The sequence below is a fragment of the Rutidosis leptorrhynchoides genome, chromosome 11, assembly GCF_046630445.1.
Source record: "Rutidosis leptorrhynchoides isolate AG116_Rl617_1_P2 chromosome 11, CSIRO_AGI_Rlap_v1, whole genome shotgun sequence".
NCBI lineage: Eukaryota > Viridiplantae > Streptophyta > Magnoliopsida > Asterales > Asteraceae > Rutidosis > Rutidosis leptorrhynchoides.
The window spans coordinates 40000723-40018902 of NC_092343.1; the positions used below are offsets into that span (position 1 = coordinate 40000723).

At 34.9% G+C, this 18180-nt stretch overlaps 1 protein-coding gene across 1 annotated transcript; it reads right to left on the bottom strand.

Annotated features, from left to right (window-relative positions):
* Positions 1-15968: 15968 nt before the first annotated feature.
* LOC139877356 (laccase-3-like) lies at positions 15969-18180 on the bottom strand. Its single transcript, XM_071864777.1, has 4 exons — positions 17936-18180; positions 17710-17838; positions 16486-17412; positions 15969-16129 (listed from the first exon to the last, which is right to left on the bottom strand). Exons 1-4 carry the CDS (start codon positions 18162-18164, stop codon positions 15999-16001), a joined length of 1416 nt encoding a protein of 471 aa, XP_071720878.1. The 5' UTR covers positions 18165-18180; the 3' UTR covers positions 15969-15998.

The window sequence follows — 18180 nt, forward strand, 5'->3', positions numbered from 1 at the left end:
ATTTCATCCCGTTTAGTGATTTGACCGGCCCGTTGGCACTCGTCACAAGCCTTACAAACAGCGTAGGCATCTTTGAATATTGTAGGCCAATAAAAACCGGCCTCGTAGACTTTCCTCCCCGTAATTTGGGGACCAAAGTGCCCACCCGTTGGACCACGGTGACAATCAAGAAGAATTTGAGTGCATTCCTTTCCTGAAACGCACCTCCGAATCATACCATCCGCGCAACGCCTAAAAAGATAAGGGTCTTCCCAGAAGTAGTATTTCAGGTCACTAAAGAATTTTTTTCTTTTCTGATGTGACCAACCGGTTTCTAAGTACCCTTCAACAAGATAGTTGGCTATGTCAACAAACCAGGGATCATCAATTTTCTCAATTTTCATGAGATTTTCTTCCGGAAAGTTATCTTGGATAACATTCTCATGGAGAACCTCAAGATTCGGGTTCTCAAGTCGAGAAAGGTGATCGGCAGCTAGGTTTTCGGCCCCCTTTTTGTCTTTAATATCAATGTCGAATTCTTGCAAAAGCAAGACCAACGTATTAACCGGGGTTTAGCATCTTGCTTAGCAAGCAAGTTCTTTAATGCTGAATGGTCTGTATAGACAACCGTCTTTGCTAGTATTAAATAGGATCATAATTTATCAAACGAAAAGACAATTGCCAGGAGTTCCTTCTCGGTGGTAGTGTAATTAAGTTGGGCTCCTTGCAATGTCTTACTAGCATAATAAATGGGCTGGAAATGTTTTTCAATTCTTTGTCCCAAGACGGCACCAATAGCAAAGTCACTAGCGTCACACATAAGTTCGAATGGAATTGACCAATTCGGCGATATGAGAATGGGTGATTGCGTGAGTTTTTCTTTAAGGAGGTTAAAGGCGTTAAGACACTCGTCCGTAAAGACAAATGGAGCGTCTTTCTCAAGAAGTTTGTTCATCGGGGTTGCAATTTTAGAAAAATCTTTAATGAACCAACGGTAGAAACCGGCGTGCCCCAGAAAACTTCTTACACCTTTCACATTTGACGGTGGTGGTAATTTGGCTATGACTTCCACTTTAGCTCTGTCCACCTCCAGTCCCGCAGAGGAAATTTTATGACCTAAAACAATGCCCTCTCTTACCATAAAATGGCATTTTTCCCAGTTAAGTACAAGATTAGATTCTTCACACCTAATCAACATACGCTCAAGATTATGAAGAAATGAATCAAAAGAATCACTGAAGACTGAAAAGTCATCCATGAATACTTCCATAAAGTCTTCAATCATATCATGAAAAATAGCTACCATACACCTTTGAAAGGTAGCAGGAGCATTGCATAATCCAAAGGGCATACGTCGATAGGAGAAAGTACCATAAGGGCATGTAAAGGTGGTTTTCTCTTGGTCCTCGGGTGCTATAGGGATTTGGAAATATCAGAGAAACCGTCAAGAAAACAATAAAAGTTCTTTACTGCTAATCTTTCCAACATTTGATCAATGTAAGGAAGGGGAAAGTGGTCTTTTCGGGTAGCATCATTTAATTTTCTATAATCAATACATACCCTCCAACCCGTGATAGTCCTGGTGGAAATTAATTGATCATTTTCATTGGTGATAACGGTCATGCCACCCTTTTTGGGTACACATTGGACCGGACGCACCCAAGGACTATCCGAAATTGGGTAAATAAGACCCGCATCTAGGAGTTTGACAATCTCCTTTTTAATGACCTCTTGCATATTAGGGTTCAGTCGCCTTTGTCTTTGTACACATGGCTTATAGTTATCTTCCATTAATATCTTATGTGTATAATAAGAGGGACTTATACCCTTGATGTCATGAATTTTCCATGCTAGAGCTGGTTTATGGGCTTTTAACATGGAAACAAGTTTAGACTTCTCACTTACAGAGAGTTCGGATGAAATGATAACAGGGAGAGTAGAATCCTCTTGAAGGTAAGCATATTCCAAGTGACTTGGAAGTGGCTTGAGTTCCAAAACGGGAGGTTCTTCAATCGATGTTTTACATCGGTACTCATTTTTTAAATCCAACTTTCTGTATTCTTCATCATTTGGCTCATAACCGTTAGCCATCAAGGTGGTCAACATCTCCACTTCTTCCACCATGTTTTCTTCATCACCTTCTGCCAAAATGCATTCTCCCGAACCTTGCAATTCTGGAAATTCCTGCAATAACTCCGAATATTCGTCTACGGTTTGCAAATAATAACATTGGTCATCAGTAGACTCAGGGTATTGCAAGGCATGGTCAACGGAAAAGGTAACCTTAACATCCTCAATACTAAGGGTCAATTTCTGTCCATGAACATCTATCATAGCTCTAGCGGTATTGAGGAAAGGTCGACCCAATATAAGAGGCACACATGTGTCCTCTTCCATGTCCAAAATCACAAAATCGGTCGAAAATACTAGGGTACCCACTTTTACTAACATGTTCTCTAAAATTCTATGAGGGAATTTAACAGAGCGGTCTGCTAGTTGAATTGCCATTCGGGTTGGTTTTAGTACCCCGGGGTTTAGCTTAACATATAATGAATAAGACATTAAATTTATGCTAGCCCCTAAATCCGCTAATGCTTTAATGCATTCCAAATCTCCTAGGAGACATGGTATGGTAAAACTCCCAGGAACTGCTAACTTCTTTGGTATTTTGTTCATTAAGATTGCGGAACAATTAGCATTCATGGTGACGGATGAAAGTTCCTCCATTTTCTTCCGATTAGTAAGTAAGTCTTTTAAAAACTTAGCATACTTTGGCATACCTGAGATCACATCAATAAAAGGCATATTTATGTTAATTTTTTTAAACATATCTAGAAATTTTGACCTTTCGGCTTCTAGCCTTTCTTGTTGTTGCTTCCTTGGGTATGGGAGCGGTGGTTGATATAGCTTCACTACGTGTTTCTCCCGTTCTTCCTTTTCAACCACTTGTTCCGGCTCCTTAACCGGTTCATCATTTCGGTTCAACGGAACACTGAAATCAGAATTTTTGGGCATTCTTGGAGCTTCGTATGCTAAACCACTTCGTGTGGTGATAACATTGGCGTGCTCATTTCGGGGCTTCTTATTGGTATCGCCCGGTAAACTTCCTGGTTTTCTCTCACTAAGTAAACTAGCTAAACTACTCATTTGCTTCTCTAAATTCTGAATTGAGGCTTGTTGGTTTCTAAACTGGTGTTCGTTTTTCTCGTTTGTTTGGTTTATGTTTGTAACAAGCTGAGTTTGTGATGCAATCAACTTTTCCAACATACTCTCCAAATTTGACTTTTTATCTTCATGTTGGGGTTTTTGATAAAAACCCGGAGTTTGTTGTTGGAACCCACTACTTGACCCTTGTTGGTAATTAGAATTTTGACCTTGAGGGTTGTAGGGGTTGTTGAAGTTCCGGTTAAACTGGGCTCTTCCTTGAAATTGATTATTATTTCTTTGGCTTATGAAAGCCACTTATTCTTTTTGAGCCATTGTTAAACCGGCATCACAATCTTTTCCTAAATGGAGACCACCACAGTATTCACAACCTACTTTCATACTATGAATTTCCTTGGTGATTTTGTCCATGTTTCGAACAACACCATCTATTTTCACACTTAGGGAACTAAGGTCATCATAAGCACCGGCGCTTTGGACTTGAGCATTACGAGTAATTGGTCGTTCTTGATGCCACTCATGAGAATAATCGACTAGCTTCTCGATTATCTCATAAGCCTCTTGCTCGGTTTTGTCCATAAGTGAACCTCCGACCGCTTGATCAATGAAAATTCGGGTTGTAACATCACAACCCTTGTAAAAGATTTGGACTTTTTGGAAGGTATCTAAATCATGGTTTGGACAACCTCTTAGAATTTTGGAAAATTGATTCCATGCTTCGTACAAGGTTTCCATCGGCTTTTGACAGAATTGGGTAATTTCGTGTTGGAGTCTCGCGGACTTAGAAGCTGGAAAATATTTCTTAAGAAAATTTTTCAACATACCATCCCAAGTTTCTATCGTAGCCTCGGCCAATGAATCTAACCAACTTCGTGCTTCCCCGTGAAGTGTCCATGGAAAAAGTCTTAAAAATATGGCCTGGTCAGTGTCTGGTTTAAGTTTGAAAAGAAGACATATCTCTTGAAAAAAACGAATATGTTCGTTTGCATCTTCATTCGGACCACCACCAAATTGACACCTGTTATTAATCATTTGGAGAATAGGTCCTTTTATTTCAAAATTTATCTCACCAGTGGGAGGAGTAATAGCACTACCTTGTTCGGTTCGGGTTGCCTTCATCTTGGCCGCCATTGATTGTCTTGGTACCACCGGTCTTGCTTCTCCTTCCATTTCAAATTTTGGAGGAACGGGTTCACCAAATTCAGAATATCTCGGCTTGGTTGTACTTGATTCTGAATCAAAAGTTTTCTGCTTTGATGAAGATTCAAAAAGTTCAGGTACTTCTTTTGGGATCCTACCAAGCTTTCTATCAGGTTCTGTAAGCGGTGTAAGTAATGGTGAATCTGAACTTCGGGTATGTGGCATATGCAACCTAAAATCTGTCAATCACACAACTAACAAAACTATTAAATGTACCGATTCTATAAGTCTAAAAATCAAAGACTATTAATAATTCAAAATTAAGAAACTACTTAATCACAAATTAGTTATCAATTCTATTTTGACACAAAACTGTCCCCGGCAGCGGCACCAAAGACTTGATGTGCAAAATGTGGTATATGAATTGTTATATGAAATAGTATGGAAAAATACTAATTAAAGATTGTTACACACTAACGAGCAGTGTACCCGATCGTGTAGTAGTATAAGTAATGGTTTAGTTCCGTGTATCGTTCCAAGGACAGTTGGATTAGTCAAACTAAAATTAGAAACTATATTGTGATTAACTAAGTAAATGAAACTTAAAGGTATAAGATATTATGTTTTTGTGGCTATTTAACGATTTAGCCAAATCAGAATAGATTAAAAGTAAAAACAATATTTTTGGTCTTTTAAGTTTATATAATGAAAACAAGTGCAAAGAAAACAAATAAGATAGTTTGATTAAAATCAAAGATACGAAATGTTCATCTAGATATTTTACCCTCAGTATTGGATGTAAGTTATATTGTTAAGACCCGATTGAATGAATATGTGTGTGAGTTACCTAATAGATTTACCAAGAGTTCTCTTTAGTAAACACGCAAATTCGATTACAAGATCAAGGGTTCCCTTTTCTCTATAGTTCTCGTGTTTGTAACCAAATAACTATGATATATATGCTAATCACCCAAATCGACTTGCCAAGAGTTCTCTTTAGCAAGTACTCAAACTAGAATTACTAAGTGGAGGGTTCCCTATCACCTAGACCTTTTCATTTGTGACTAGTTGATTAGCTAGATCAAAGACTTGAATAACAATTGTCTTTTGCGTTCGCTCTACACAATTCATTCCTATATCGTCTAATCATTTTGATCTAATTTACCCCCTTGGTTCGGTTTAGTAAACAATCAATCTAAGACAAGTTTATTGTAAATCAATATGATACATCAACAAGAGTTCTCTTTATCAACAACATATCAATTAACTAGATACAAATGATTTGACATCAATAAGCATGGTTCTTTGATTCAAGCTCTAATCTAATCACACATAATACATTCAATCCATAAGATTACATCCAATACCTCAGTTATTAATCTAGACAAACATTATACAGTTTATCCAACAATCATATTAACAAACAAAATAGCAATCAATTGATAAGTAGAATTCATTGTGAAGAACAAGAAATCAACCTAATAGAGAATGAATCTTGAATGGAGAAGGTGTTGAATCTTGATTCTTGGATGTTAAGCCTCTTCCAAGAGCTTGGAATTCTCCAATTTTGCTCCAAAAATTGTCTTTGAACTCCTATGTTTCGTAACTATTCGTATATCTCTCAATAATACACTTTTAAAGTGGTGAAAGTTGGTCAAAAGCAAAAAGTAGGCTGAAACCTACTTCTGGACGGCGTCCAGATTTCTGGACGGCGTCCAGTTGTAAAGGCCTGGACGGCGTCCAGATTTCTGGACGGCGTTCAGTTATGAAGGGCTGGACGGCGTCCAGAAATCTGGACGGCGTCCAGTTGTGCTGAATTGTTCTATCTCATTTTTTCCAAATCTCCCTTCATTTGGACGGCGTCCCAATCATTTTGGATGGCTTCCAACATATCTGAAGCCTTGTTTTATCATTTTAAAGCTCTAATTTGACCATAACTTGTATCGGGATCAACTATGATGAAATCACAACTTATAGAATGGTCATAATTCACCAAAACTCTTTATAAACCACTTTCCGATACACTTTTCATACCTTTGTGTATTACTTGTAGAAACCGCCTTAACTATCCTTGATTCGAGAGTATTTTACACGATATCGCGAGATATATATATATATATATATGATATAATTGAGCAATATCAAAGTATCATGATGGACTTTTATTATAGATCACCTAAATGCATATCGGGGTATTATAAATCAGCTTGTAGAAATGGATATCTATTTTGATGATGAGGTTCAAGGCCTCAAATAACTTGGTACATGACCGGACTCTTTAAGAGACCTTTATGACATCATTTTCCAATTCTACACCTAATGGTATTATCACCATGGAATTGACTAGTGGTAGTCTATTGAATGAAGAGATACGAAGAATATCCAGGGTTCCTCTTCACAGTCAGATATATTGGTCATAAAAACACGGGGGAGAAGTCACAGTAGAGGTCCAAGTCATAGAGGTACTCATCGTAGCAGCTCCCAGAAAGTTAAGATTTTCGATGTTGAGTGCAATAATTGTCATGAAAAAGGGCACACAAAGTGGTACTTTACAAAAGTTAAAAAAAAATGAGAATAGAAAGGCATATGAGAAGAACAAACAAAAACAAAAGAATAGTGATGGTGGTAATGATAAGGTTGAAGTTAACACGGCCACTGATGAGTTCTTTGTTTGTATTGATTAAGATATGATTAATCTTACTCATGATGACACGAGTTGGATCGTTGATAGTGGTGCTACATGTCATGTTGCAACATGTATATATTACTACTCATCTTACACTTCAAGTGACTATGGATTTGCTATAATGTGTAATGTCGGGTTATCAAAGATTGTTGGTAATGAAGATGTTTGTTTGAAATTTGATACATAGATGGAGTTGGTTTTACATAATGTAAAACATGTATCGGATATGAGACTTAATGTTATTTCAACATGCATACTTGATGATGAGGGTTATTTTAACGGTTTAGGTAAGGGCAATTGACCCGAAAAGGTATTAGAAGTTGCACGATTTGGCAATAAAGGTAATATAGATTTTGATGATCCCAAAAATGATTACGCGTTTCAATTTTTTTGCCCGAAAAGAATTACGATTTGAAAAAGGGTGCAATTAAGGATAATATTGTCAAATTCATTAACGAACATTAGTCAAATTTCGTTAAGTGCTCACATGTGTTTGGCGTGTGAGGGATAAAATTAGACGGTTGGTCCCTAAACCTTATGAAAAAAATAATAAGAAGAAATTAAAAATATATAAAAAATAAAATTAAATTAAAAATTAAATAAATTGAAAAAATTGATAATTAAACAATTATTTGTTAATTGATTTACAATTCAATTTACAATTTTTTTTTATTTTTTTAATCACTCTTAAACCTTTTTATTATAGTTTTCTTCCATTCTTAGTACCCGATTTAAAAATATACCTTACCTTTTATATTTAAACACTGAATCTAAAGCCTGATGTTTCACGGTTAGTTTTTCTCAACGTTTTCAAAAGAAATAATATTTGTATAGGGTTTAAGAAAAATTTAAGGCGATGATGACACGATATCATTTTTGAATAAAACAAACTGGAGAAGATTAGCTTGTGGTTACCGGTAGGGTATTACTTTTGTAGTTTTTGTTTAACTGAAATTCAGATTTCGATTGAGAAGTGATGTGTTTGTCGAACTCTAATAAAAATAATGCAAAATAACTTAATCAAATAGACATACAAGCACGAGAAACATGGAGTCGATCATCGTATTAGCAAGTATTCAAGAAAAGTTCGTTCCCAAGAGAGTGTGTTTAATTGGATATTCGAAAACTAATAATTATCCTAAGTAAAAGGAGGGTTTTGTATGATTTTAGATTATAAACTAACTTGCAACTAACGAGTAAAATAAGCTAGATATACTAATTAACTAAAACGTGACCACTTGCTTGATCCCCTCTAAGTATTGGAGTTCCCTTTTCCCCATCGTTGCACAATGATGTTGAACTATTATACGTTTAGCGTCATCACTAAACCTTGATCAATTATGGTTATGAACTCGCGTAAATTTCCTTAGATGAACAAGTTGTGTTGAAAAATTGGTAAGACTTTGACCTTGGATTGAATTCACTTAAAATCCCTTAATCATGACAATCTTTTGAAATGACTAACAATCTCAGATTTTTGACCAAAAGCTCTTTGAACACCAACCAAATCAAAGATACAATTACTTGAAATCCCTAACTTAGTTGTCTAAATCACTTATTAGTGTTGAAGTAAAAATTGAATCCCAATTCAAATCACTAAGCAATGGTTAACAATTTATATGATCAAAGAAGACTTAAAACTCATATGGTAATGGATTATCAATCAAACTCAATAATAATACTCAATGATTCATTCAAACATCAATATCTCATAAATTTAGGGTAAATCCATACAAAGAGGTTCACAAAACAAGTAGACACTAAGGATCTAGCCAAGCATGGCTAGAATAAGACAAATCAAACTAGTAAATAAGCAATCAACAAACATTATTACAAAATAGAAGAGATTGTACCAAACATTGAATTGAAAACAACGATAATTGATGGAGAAGATGAAGATCTTGACTAAACTAGTTAAATACTTGAGCTAGCTACCAAATTGCACCTCCAATCCGTGATTTATGATGAAGATGATGAATATTGGGAGAAATTCGTGTTGTAAAAACTGCAACTATCTAAACAAACTCTATCTTCTTCCTTTTATACTTGCAAAAATATGGACCCAATTCAGCGTTGGTGCGCCGCACCTGTTAAGTGGTGTGCCGCACCATTTGCCTTGAGCCAAGTGCGCCGCACTTAAGGTCTGGTGCGCCGCACCATATAACGTGGAACATGGCTTCAAACTTTGGATGTGATTTTCTTCATTTCTAGTGTAATGGTTCGCCGCATTTGGCTTCAGGTGCGCCGCACCATATGCCTGCATTTCCAGAATTGCCTTAAACTTTAAAATAACCTTGCACTTTCAATGTGGCTTTGCACTTTCAACTTCTAAGGCTCAATTTTGGTCAATTTTACACCAAAAGAGGCTTTTTGCCTTGAGCCAACATATTAGCACAATTTCTCATTCTCGAACATGAAATGAGGCAAACCGAGGCAAATGTAAGCAAATACCCCGAAGATAAACATGCGTAATTCGAGGGATATCAAATTTCACACACTTAAACCTTGCTTGTCCTCAAGCAAGGCAAGCTCAACAAACTCAAAATGTAATACAAAGACTACCCATTCTAGCAAGCTCAAGCTATCAAATTTGCACTTAAGTAAATTCGACCAAAATGTAAGGAATTACCTCAATGCAATTCCGATGTTTAAAGCACCAATATGAACTTGATCCTTGGGCGCCATCTTCAACAAAACTCATCTAACGACCATCTATTCAACTTAAACCTTGACGTGAAGTCTAGATCAATTTTGCATCTATTTAGGAGGGTCTTCAAGCAAAGATAATAACAAACATCAAACGTACTCTTTCAAGGACTTCAACCTTGCACAACTTCAAGTCTTCAAGTACAAACCTCAATAATCATCATATTCAAGCCTAAAACTAACTTTCTTCAACTTCACAATCAAAAACTCAATACATCTAAAAACTTGCTCCTAGACAAGCTTGAGATCAAAAATATCTTCAAAAGCATAAACTTTATTCCAACTCAATCACGAATCAATCTCTTTAGGAAATATCATTCTAGGAGCATCATCATATCCTCAAAACAAGCTCAAATTTCTCCATCATACATCTCCTCATCAACAAACTCTAGGATTTTCCAAATGCTTAAAACTCGAACATCAAGAACCTCAAGACGGTGGAATCATCCAAAAAGTTAGGCCTTAGGGAAACCAAGGCCTTCTGAAAACCATTTTTCATTTTTGAACGGGAAAAAAAGTCAAGCTTTTACACGAGACAAGTTTTCCAAAATTTTTAGATTTTAAGGCTTGTGCATTCAAAGCCACTCCGGTTTTGGAATGACCGCACGCACAATTTCCAGCCCAGTATATCATCTAAGATAAACTACCTCCTGGTTCGAAGGCGATGAGAAGACAATTGTCTTGGTCTAAATAGGTTAGGTGCATTCAAAGCCATCCCGGTTGTGGGACTACCGTATGGGCAATTGCCAACCCCGTAAACATACCATGTGGTTCGATGGCGATGGGAAGACAATTACCGTGGGTGGAAGTTTGGTTGCCATCCACTGCTAGTCTGGTTGTGCCTAGCGGCAAGGAACAAGTGCCAAACCATAAAGAAATCACTCCGGTGCTGAAGGAGTAAGATGAGAATGACACAGGAAAGTGGTTTGGATTTTCCCTACCAAACCTATTTTCGGGTTGAAAGTTCAAGACTTTTTCTTCCTTCGGTACCATCACAACATGAAAGGATGTTTGGCATAAAATGACTAGGGATGGCACCCGCGGGTGACGGACACGGGTTCTATATACCCGCGACTCGCCCATCGGGTTTTTCCTTTTGCACGTTGAAACCCGTTACCCGCCCACGGGTAAAAACATTTCGCCCATGCCCGTGACCCGCGGGTAACCCGCGGGTAATAATAAAATACAATTTTTTATTAGAAAATCTAAATAATTTTATTAAATATAAAATCATATGTACAAACTATATGTATAATGACGTGAAAATTAAGTTTTTTACTTGTATATAATATTATATTTTTAATCATTATTTAAATACTAGTAAAATAGCTTTTAAATTTAATAATTGTAAGTATTTATTCGTGTGTAAATTAAGAAAAGTCTCATGTATTCACGGGTCGGGTTTTACCCGCGACGGGTAGTACATACCCGCGACCCGCCCGCGACCTGTCGGCGGGTATAAATTTTTACCTGTACCCGTGCTCGCGGGTAAGATTTAATGATTTTACCCGCCCATCGCGGATCGGGTACCCGCGGGTTACGGGTTTTTTCTTGCCCATTGACATCCCTAAAAATGACATGGATTAGAAAGGTCCCATGTCAAGTAGATCACAACTCGGAAGACTTGATTTCCTTAAATGGGTGGACTTGATCACCTTAAAGTGTTAAATTTTGAAACTTTAAACACGTAGTTTTAGAATATTGTATGGTACAACGATTTAGAGCACATTAGATTATAGTGTATGGATAAACTATGGTGGTGTAAGAATCATCAGTAGATTATATATATATATATACTTCCTTCGTGTCAGAAAACTGTTTGGTTTGACTTTTTATTGAATTTAAGATATATTATTGAATTATCTAATTTGTCATTTAATAAATGAGATATTTTAATTAATATTAAAATAGTTGACACATTTAAATTACATTCCCAATAATAAAAATGGCTTTAATGGAACTTAGATGAGTTTCTGTGATTATTAATAGTAGTGAACAATTATTTTGGGACAAGCAAAAATAGTAAATTGGACAGTTTTTTTAGAAGGAGGGAGTAAAATATATGTAATAGTGGAGTAGAGGTATTACATATTCGGTTTGAATCGAATCGAATGAAAATTGAAAAAACCCAAATTTAACTTGAATTCGATTCATAGTTCGAATTAGTTTATTGAATTCGATTAAACCGAAAACTAAATATAAAACTGAATTCAACTAATAGTATTGATATTTTTAATTATATAGAGATTACAGATCGATTAAAGAATCAAAAGTCGATTCCAAATCGATTTTATGTTTATTTTTGTTGAATTATGATTTATTTATTTTTTGATTTTTGGTTCAATCGAAACAAACCCTAATTCAAAGTCGTTTTTTGAGTTGGCTTTTGTGTTTGCTCTCAACAGTTTTAAAGCCAAACAAATTCAATAAAATAAAATGAAAATTGAATTAATGAACAGTGTTCGAGTACTTGCTTTTAAAAAATAAAAAATGGATTCACTACCGAATACTAACTTTAAAGGATTTAATTTGAAAATAATAATAAGAAAAATCGGTAAGCGGGTTCCTTTTGCTAGCCTAGAAACGGGCTTCTCTTCATCTGTTCAACACAGTTTTCCTGAAACTTATTCCTTCTTGTCATGAATCGGTAATTGGTTCATTTCATAAAAGTTGAAGGAAAGCTAGTCAAGTCGGGGAATAAGAGCAGGAAGGCTTCAATCAGTAAGTCGGTTCATGTCAACTATTCAACATGGTTTTCGTAAAGCTTATTCCTTGTTTAGTTGGTCGTTTATTGTTTCTATTTGGTTTTCGACATAGCTTACATTTAGATAGCGATTAGCCTGGTTTGATTAATTTAGGCTTATTAGTTATGAAGCTTGCCTTTTTAGTTGTATTATGGCATGATTTTGTGCTTTCTTCTTTGAAGATTGCATTTGTTTATATAAGTAGTTGCATTTCACGAAAAAATGTAGAAAAATTGGACTTCAATGTAGATTAGTAATGAAGTCATGATTGCTTTGAAGGAAAGTTGAGGTTTTGAAGTACGTGCAATATGGGATGTTAGGGTGTTGAAGGACAAAGTCACGTAACCACGTTTTGACTTTTGCTATTATCAATTTTGACCTTTGACTACGCCAAAAGACTTTCTTCCCCTCTCCCACTAAATTACTGAGTAAGAGTGTGTTTGGACAAAATTAACTATGGAGTAAAAGTGTGTTTGGACAAAATTAACTGCTAGTTAAAGTTTAAGTTAAAACTTATATTTTAAGTTAGAATATAAAATTTATATTTTATAAATGTCAAAATTAACTGGTAGTTAAAGTTTAAGTTAAAACTTATATTTTAAGTTAGAATATAAAATTTATATTTTATAATTGTTCAATAAATTTAATTGAAATTTATACACATAAATTGACATATAAGCATTACATTATATGTATATACATATACCGATGATGATATAAATATAAGGGATAAAACCCCCCTCCCCTTTACTCCCCCAAACGATATGGAAAATGTGTCATGGGTGGAACTTCATGATAGAGATGAAATTGTGTTTTTAATATGTAGTCAACGAGGGTTGAACTCACAACCTCCCCTAAAGGAGGCATGCCACCAACCGCTGAACCACATCACAATTTTCACGTAGTATAATTTCTATATAGTGTTAAACGTTGGATATTTACATTACATTACACTTTACACTCCGTATTATTTTAAAGCATAAAGATCTTGTTACTATGATTAAACTCGGTTACGTAATTAAAATTACATAATAACTAAGCAAACAAAATAGAAGGCACTGAAAATATCGAAGATCCAAAATTTAAGTTAAGGAGTGATACGTAAATAATAAATTATGGAATATTTATTAAATTCCAACTTTAAGAATATTTGTGAATTTTTGGACGTAAACCCCCTTAAAATAGGCTTCTATTACTTGTAATTATTCAAAACACAAAATCATGAATTTTAGGTCACTTTTGTCTTCTATACAAAAGCTTACCTTGATTATTATGTCCTTTTTTGTATTTGAAAAATTATAATTATCATGTTTGTATATAATAGGTTTTATTTGGAAACAATTAAAAAGGTTTTGTGATAGATATTCAACATATTTTATGCCATTCTAAAGGTTTATTATAAAAGTAAGTCTCAAAGTTGCTTTCTAAACTAGTGAAATGACCCGTGAATCACGGGTTTGTTTAAACGAAACAATTTAATAACATGTTTTAGGTATTAAGTGAATGTAACGTAATTAATTTCGTAAAAAGATTCCATATTTGAATATTAATAATATAATAATTATAATTATTATATTAAAAGTAAATAATAATAATAAATAATAATTATTAGTAATAATAAATGCCTTTTAATTTTTTTTTAAATTAAAATTACAATTTAGTAGAGATTAGTATTTTTTTTTTATAAAAGATTTCGTATTATTTTTTTAATACAATTAATAAATAATTATGACATCATCATTAAATAATTAGCTTAATGATGTTATCATTATTTTAAAGTTTTATATGACTATATCGATGGTACGTTTTATTACCAGTACTAGTCTAACGTATATAATCAATCACCTTTTATCAAATATTTTTTTCTTCTAATATTTATACGGAGTATTTTAAATACCATGAGGTGGTAGCTGAGTTACGATTCGGATTTTTTCACCAAGTAGAGAAGTCGGGAGTTCGAATCGTAGCTTGAATGCAGATTCTCATCTTGAGATTAATCCGTTTACAGTACTTACTTTTTAGATACGGAGTATATATGATAAAAGTCAAGAAATTCATAATTTTGCCAAGCTGGATTTTTTTATTTAAAAAATCTGTAATAATCCCACCCTCCACATATCTCTCATCCTCTCCCCTACTATAAATACGACCTTGACCCCTTGCTTTCACCATCCATCACACTATGAATACTCCATCACTTTAAACATTTCATAGCTCTTTATTTTATATAAACAGCCACACACAAACATATGTTTATTTAGATATATCTGAATACCTACATGTATGGCCATGATGGTGATATGTGTTCATAACAAGAAAAATAAGAGCGGGAAAAATCTGTAAAGCTCAGGAGGGATAGCGCCCGCTATCTGTACATTAAGTACATACGAAATTAGTTTACGTGGCGCTATCTATCCTGAGCCTCACGGCTTTTTCTTGCTAACTCAGTGTTCATAAAAGTCACAAAAGACGTTTTCAACATGTTGCATACATGGTATGGTATGATTCTAAATCCCAATGTGTAGCTATGTGAATCTTTTATTGTATATTAATACTTTAAATAAATATTGTACTATATAATAATTCTGATTCGTAATTACATTACATTCTATGAAGATAAGCGCCCCTAAAATCTAATGCGTTGTTTTTGTTTAAGGAGGAATAATTAGTAACAGTAAGTCAATAAAAGCTACGTAGTATCTGAAACCTTAGATATATTTTTTGTCACTAAAGTCCAAAACGTAGATATATATATATATATATATATATATATATATATATATATATATATATATATATATATATATATATATATATATATATATATATATATATATATATATATATATATTAAATAAATAAATAAATAATTATTGAAATTATTGTACCAAAATTTGTGTTGCAGAGTTTTTAATGTAAAAATAAATGTTGACTCCTTTTTTAACTTCGGTTTCGTCACGTCTACTTCATCAATCATTATTAAAATTGTCAGTTCAATGCATCCCTATTTTTATATTTTTGTCAGTTAATTAATATTATTAATTTTAACCTTTATATCGTACTAAAATTATTACTCCGTATAATTTTGATTTATCTACTTATGAGAGATCTTAATTTTGTATTTGTATACAAAATTTTAATAGTTACTGTATTTTTTTTTCCAAGACGAATACTTATTATTTGTAGTAGATAAAAATAACATCGTTGTGACACTATTATTTGGATACCATTCTATGCTGTATGTTGTAGTGTTGTTGTACAGTTATAAAATGGGCCATAAGTTGATCATAGGTGATTGGGCTCTTAGCTACAGATGTTGGGCCAACTTTATGGGCTTCGTAGATGCATATTGAAAACGTATAAAAAGGTAACTAATTGACTAAACGTTACATTTGTTAATCAAATGTATTCAAATACTTGCAATTTGTAACAAGAAACAGCATAAAAAAACAAAACAAAAACATTGATAATTCCTCCTCAATGAGACATTAAAAAGAATTAATCAACACAAATCTTCAACAACTTCAAACATCAATATAATTCTTCAGTAGCAAACGAAATGTTTCGAATCAAGGATATTAGCAACGAGGGAGATCAACAGGAGCAGGTAGAAGCGTTTGAGATGGTCCGACTCCGTTTTCAACAATAAACGCCATTGCGAAACCCCAAACAAGATGAGTATCAATATGACAATGCATCAACCAAACTCCTGTTGCATTTAAAATGTGTATATAATATGTGGTTAGAATGTAGATTTTATTGTAATTTTCTATTGCATTGTTCTAACAACAGCCTGTCATTAGGGTGCAAAAAAACACTTGTACTATTTAATACTCTTAACCGCTACATAAAAGTAATTGTTTACTGCTTTGTACAACACATTAATGATCCTTAATGATAGCCCTAAAGGTTGTCGTTAAAAAAAATAATCTTTTTTTATAAACACAGATGCGCTTGAATTAAGACTTAAACCCTTAACCTCTTCAATAATGGGCCACCAACGTACTGCCCGTTCAAACGGTTTAAAAAATAATATAATAAAGATTTTATTAAAATAGAATTTACCAGGATTATCAGCAACAAACCGAATGGCGGCCCAACCACCAACTGGGACGTCGATTGTGTTCCTTTGTGGTGGATCGACTAGATTGAAGCTCGAACTGTCTCTAGACGGATTAAAGTTACCAAAACCTTGTCCAACAACGTAAAAATGGTACCCGTGTAAATGAACAGGATGATCTTCAGTCGAAAAAATAGATGTATCTTGTAACACAATTTGAACATTAGCCCCAAATTTCAAATTGTACAGTTTTGTCCCCCGCACGGGCTGCCATAGCCCACGTGGGACATTACCTGTATAATCAAATTTAACCGGTGGTGTTGGCGGGAAATCAGTAGTGTAAATATTAGGAATATTATTTGTGTACGCTTGAAGTAACGAAGCTTGTGTAGGAAGAACGAACGACACGTTATTCATACTAGCACCAAATCGTGTGTTATTCGGTCCTTGACATCTTGGTCCGGGTGAACAGTTAAAAAACCCGAACCCCACTGCAAAAAGTAGGTTTTCGTCTAGTTTTGTTGGCACTTTGACTTTTTCAAGACTTTTCATTTGGTTTGTGAAAGCGGTGACGGTGTTGGTGTCGTTGTAGGCAGGAAGTTGCGGTAAAATGGGTTGTGAAGTGGCGGATTTGTACTCAAGAATGGCGGTGGTTGTTGTATTGTCGAACGGAGCGTTTTGAGCAGTAGCGTAAGCTCGTGCAGCCATGTAGTATCGGGCGGGTTTTTGATTGGCTGTTAGGAGGACGTCCGTTGTCTGACCCGGGCCCACCATGATGATGTCAGTGGCGAATGGTTTAGTGTAGACTGCGTCAGTTGCAACCACGGTTAGCTTGTGGTTTGCGACTTTGAAGAACAGTTGTTGATTGAGTGCAGCGTTGATGACTCGTAGGAGTATCGTGTCACCGGGGCCCACTGAATATCTTACCGTACCTGCGTTGTTGAGCACATAATACACACACGGGTCAAATGGGTCAAATAACTCTTTTTACCTAAAACGGGTCACATGGGTCAAACACGTTGAAAGTTATCAAAAGTAATTGCATTGATCTATTCAATGATTTATATTAATATCATAATGAATGATACTAATTATCTTTTTTATCATGATCAATTCATTAAACATAAAATGGACAAAAAAAATGTTTGAGGGTCAATACAACTCAACCCGACCCGACCCGACCCGTTTCAGTCTGACCGAGTTGTCATATCTAGATCAAACAGTCTGACCTTGTTTAGAACATTTGAATAGATCACCGGGTTGACCATTGATGGTGAATGCGTCAGAAATATTAGGCGCCGCACCACTGAACAACGCTTGTTGTAGGACGCTAATAATATCCCGATTCCACCATTCCCCTGTAGCGAATATAGTCACATGATTAGTAACATTTTATGAAAATTAAAATACAAAATGAAGGTAGAAATAGATATTAATATGAATATGAATATATACCTAAAAGAATAGGGAGTTCTTGCTTTGGTTTAGGGAAAGGGTACGAAAAACCCAACTTAGGACGAATAACAAGTGCACCATAGATCGTGGCCCTTAGCCATCGACTGTGAGCGTGCCACCACAATGTGCCCTCCTGGTCTTGTATGATGAACCTGTACGTGTACGTGCCACCTGGCATGATTGGACACTGAGTCACGTACTCAGGTCCATCAGCCCAAGGGTTTTGCATCTGTCTAAGCCCATGC

Coding starts and splice junctions, on each gene's coding strand:
- LOC139877356 (XM_071864777.1), bottom strand. CDS start 18,164: ATGCAAAACCCTTGGGCTGATGGACCTGAGTACGTGACTCAGTGTCCA. Junction 17,839..17,935: donor AGAACTCCCTATTCTTTTAG/GTATATATTCAT, acceptor TATTCGCTACAG/GGGAATGGTGGAATCGGGAT. Junction 16,130..16,485: donor GTTTGTTGCTGATAATCCTG/GTAAATTCTATT, acceptor TAAATGCAACAG/GAGTTTGGTTGATGCATTGT.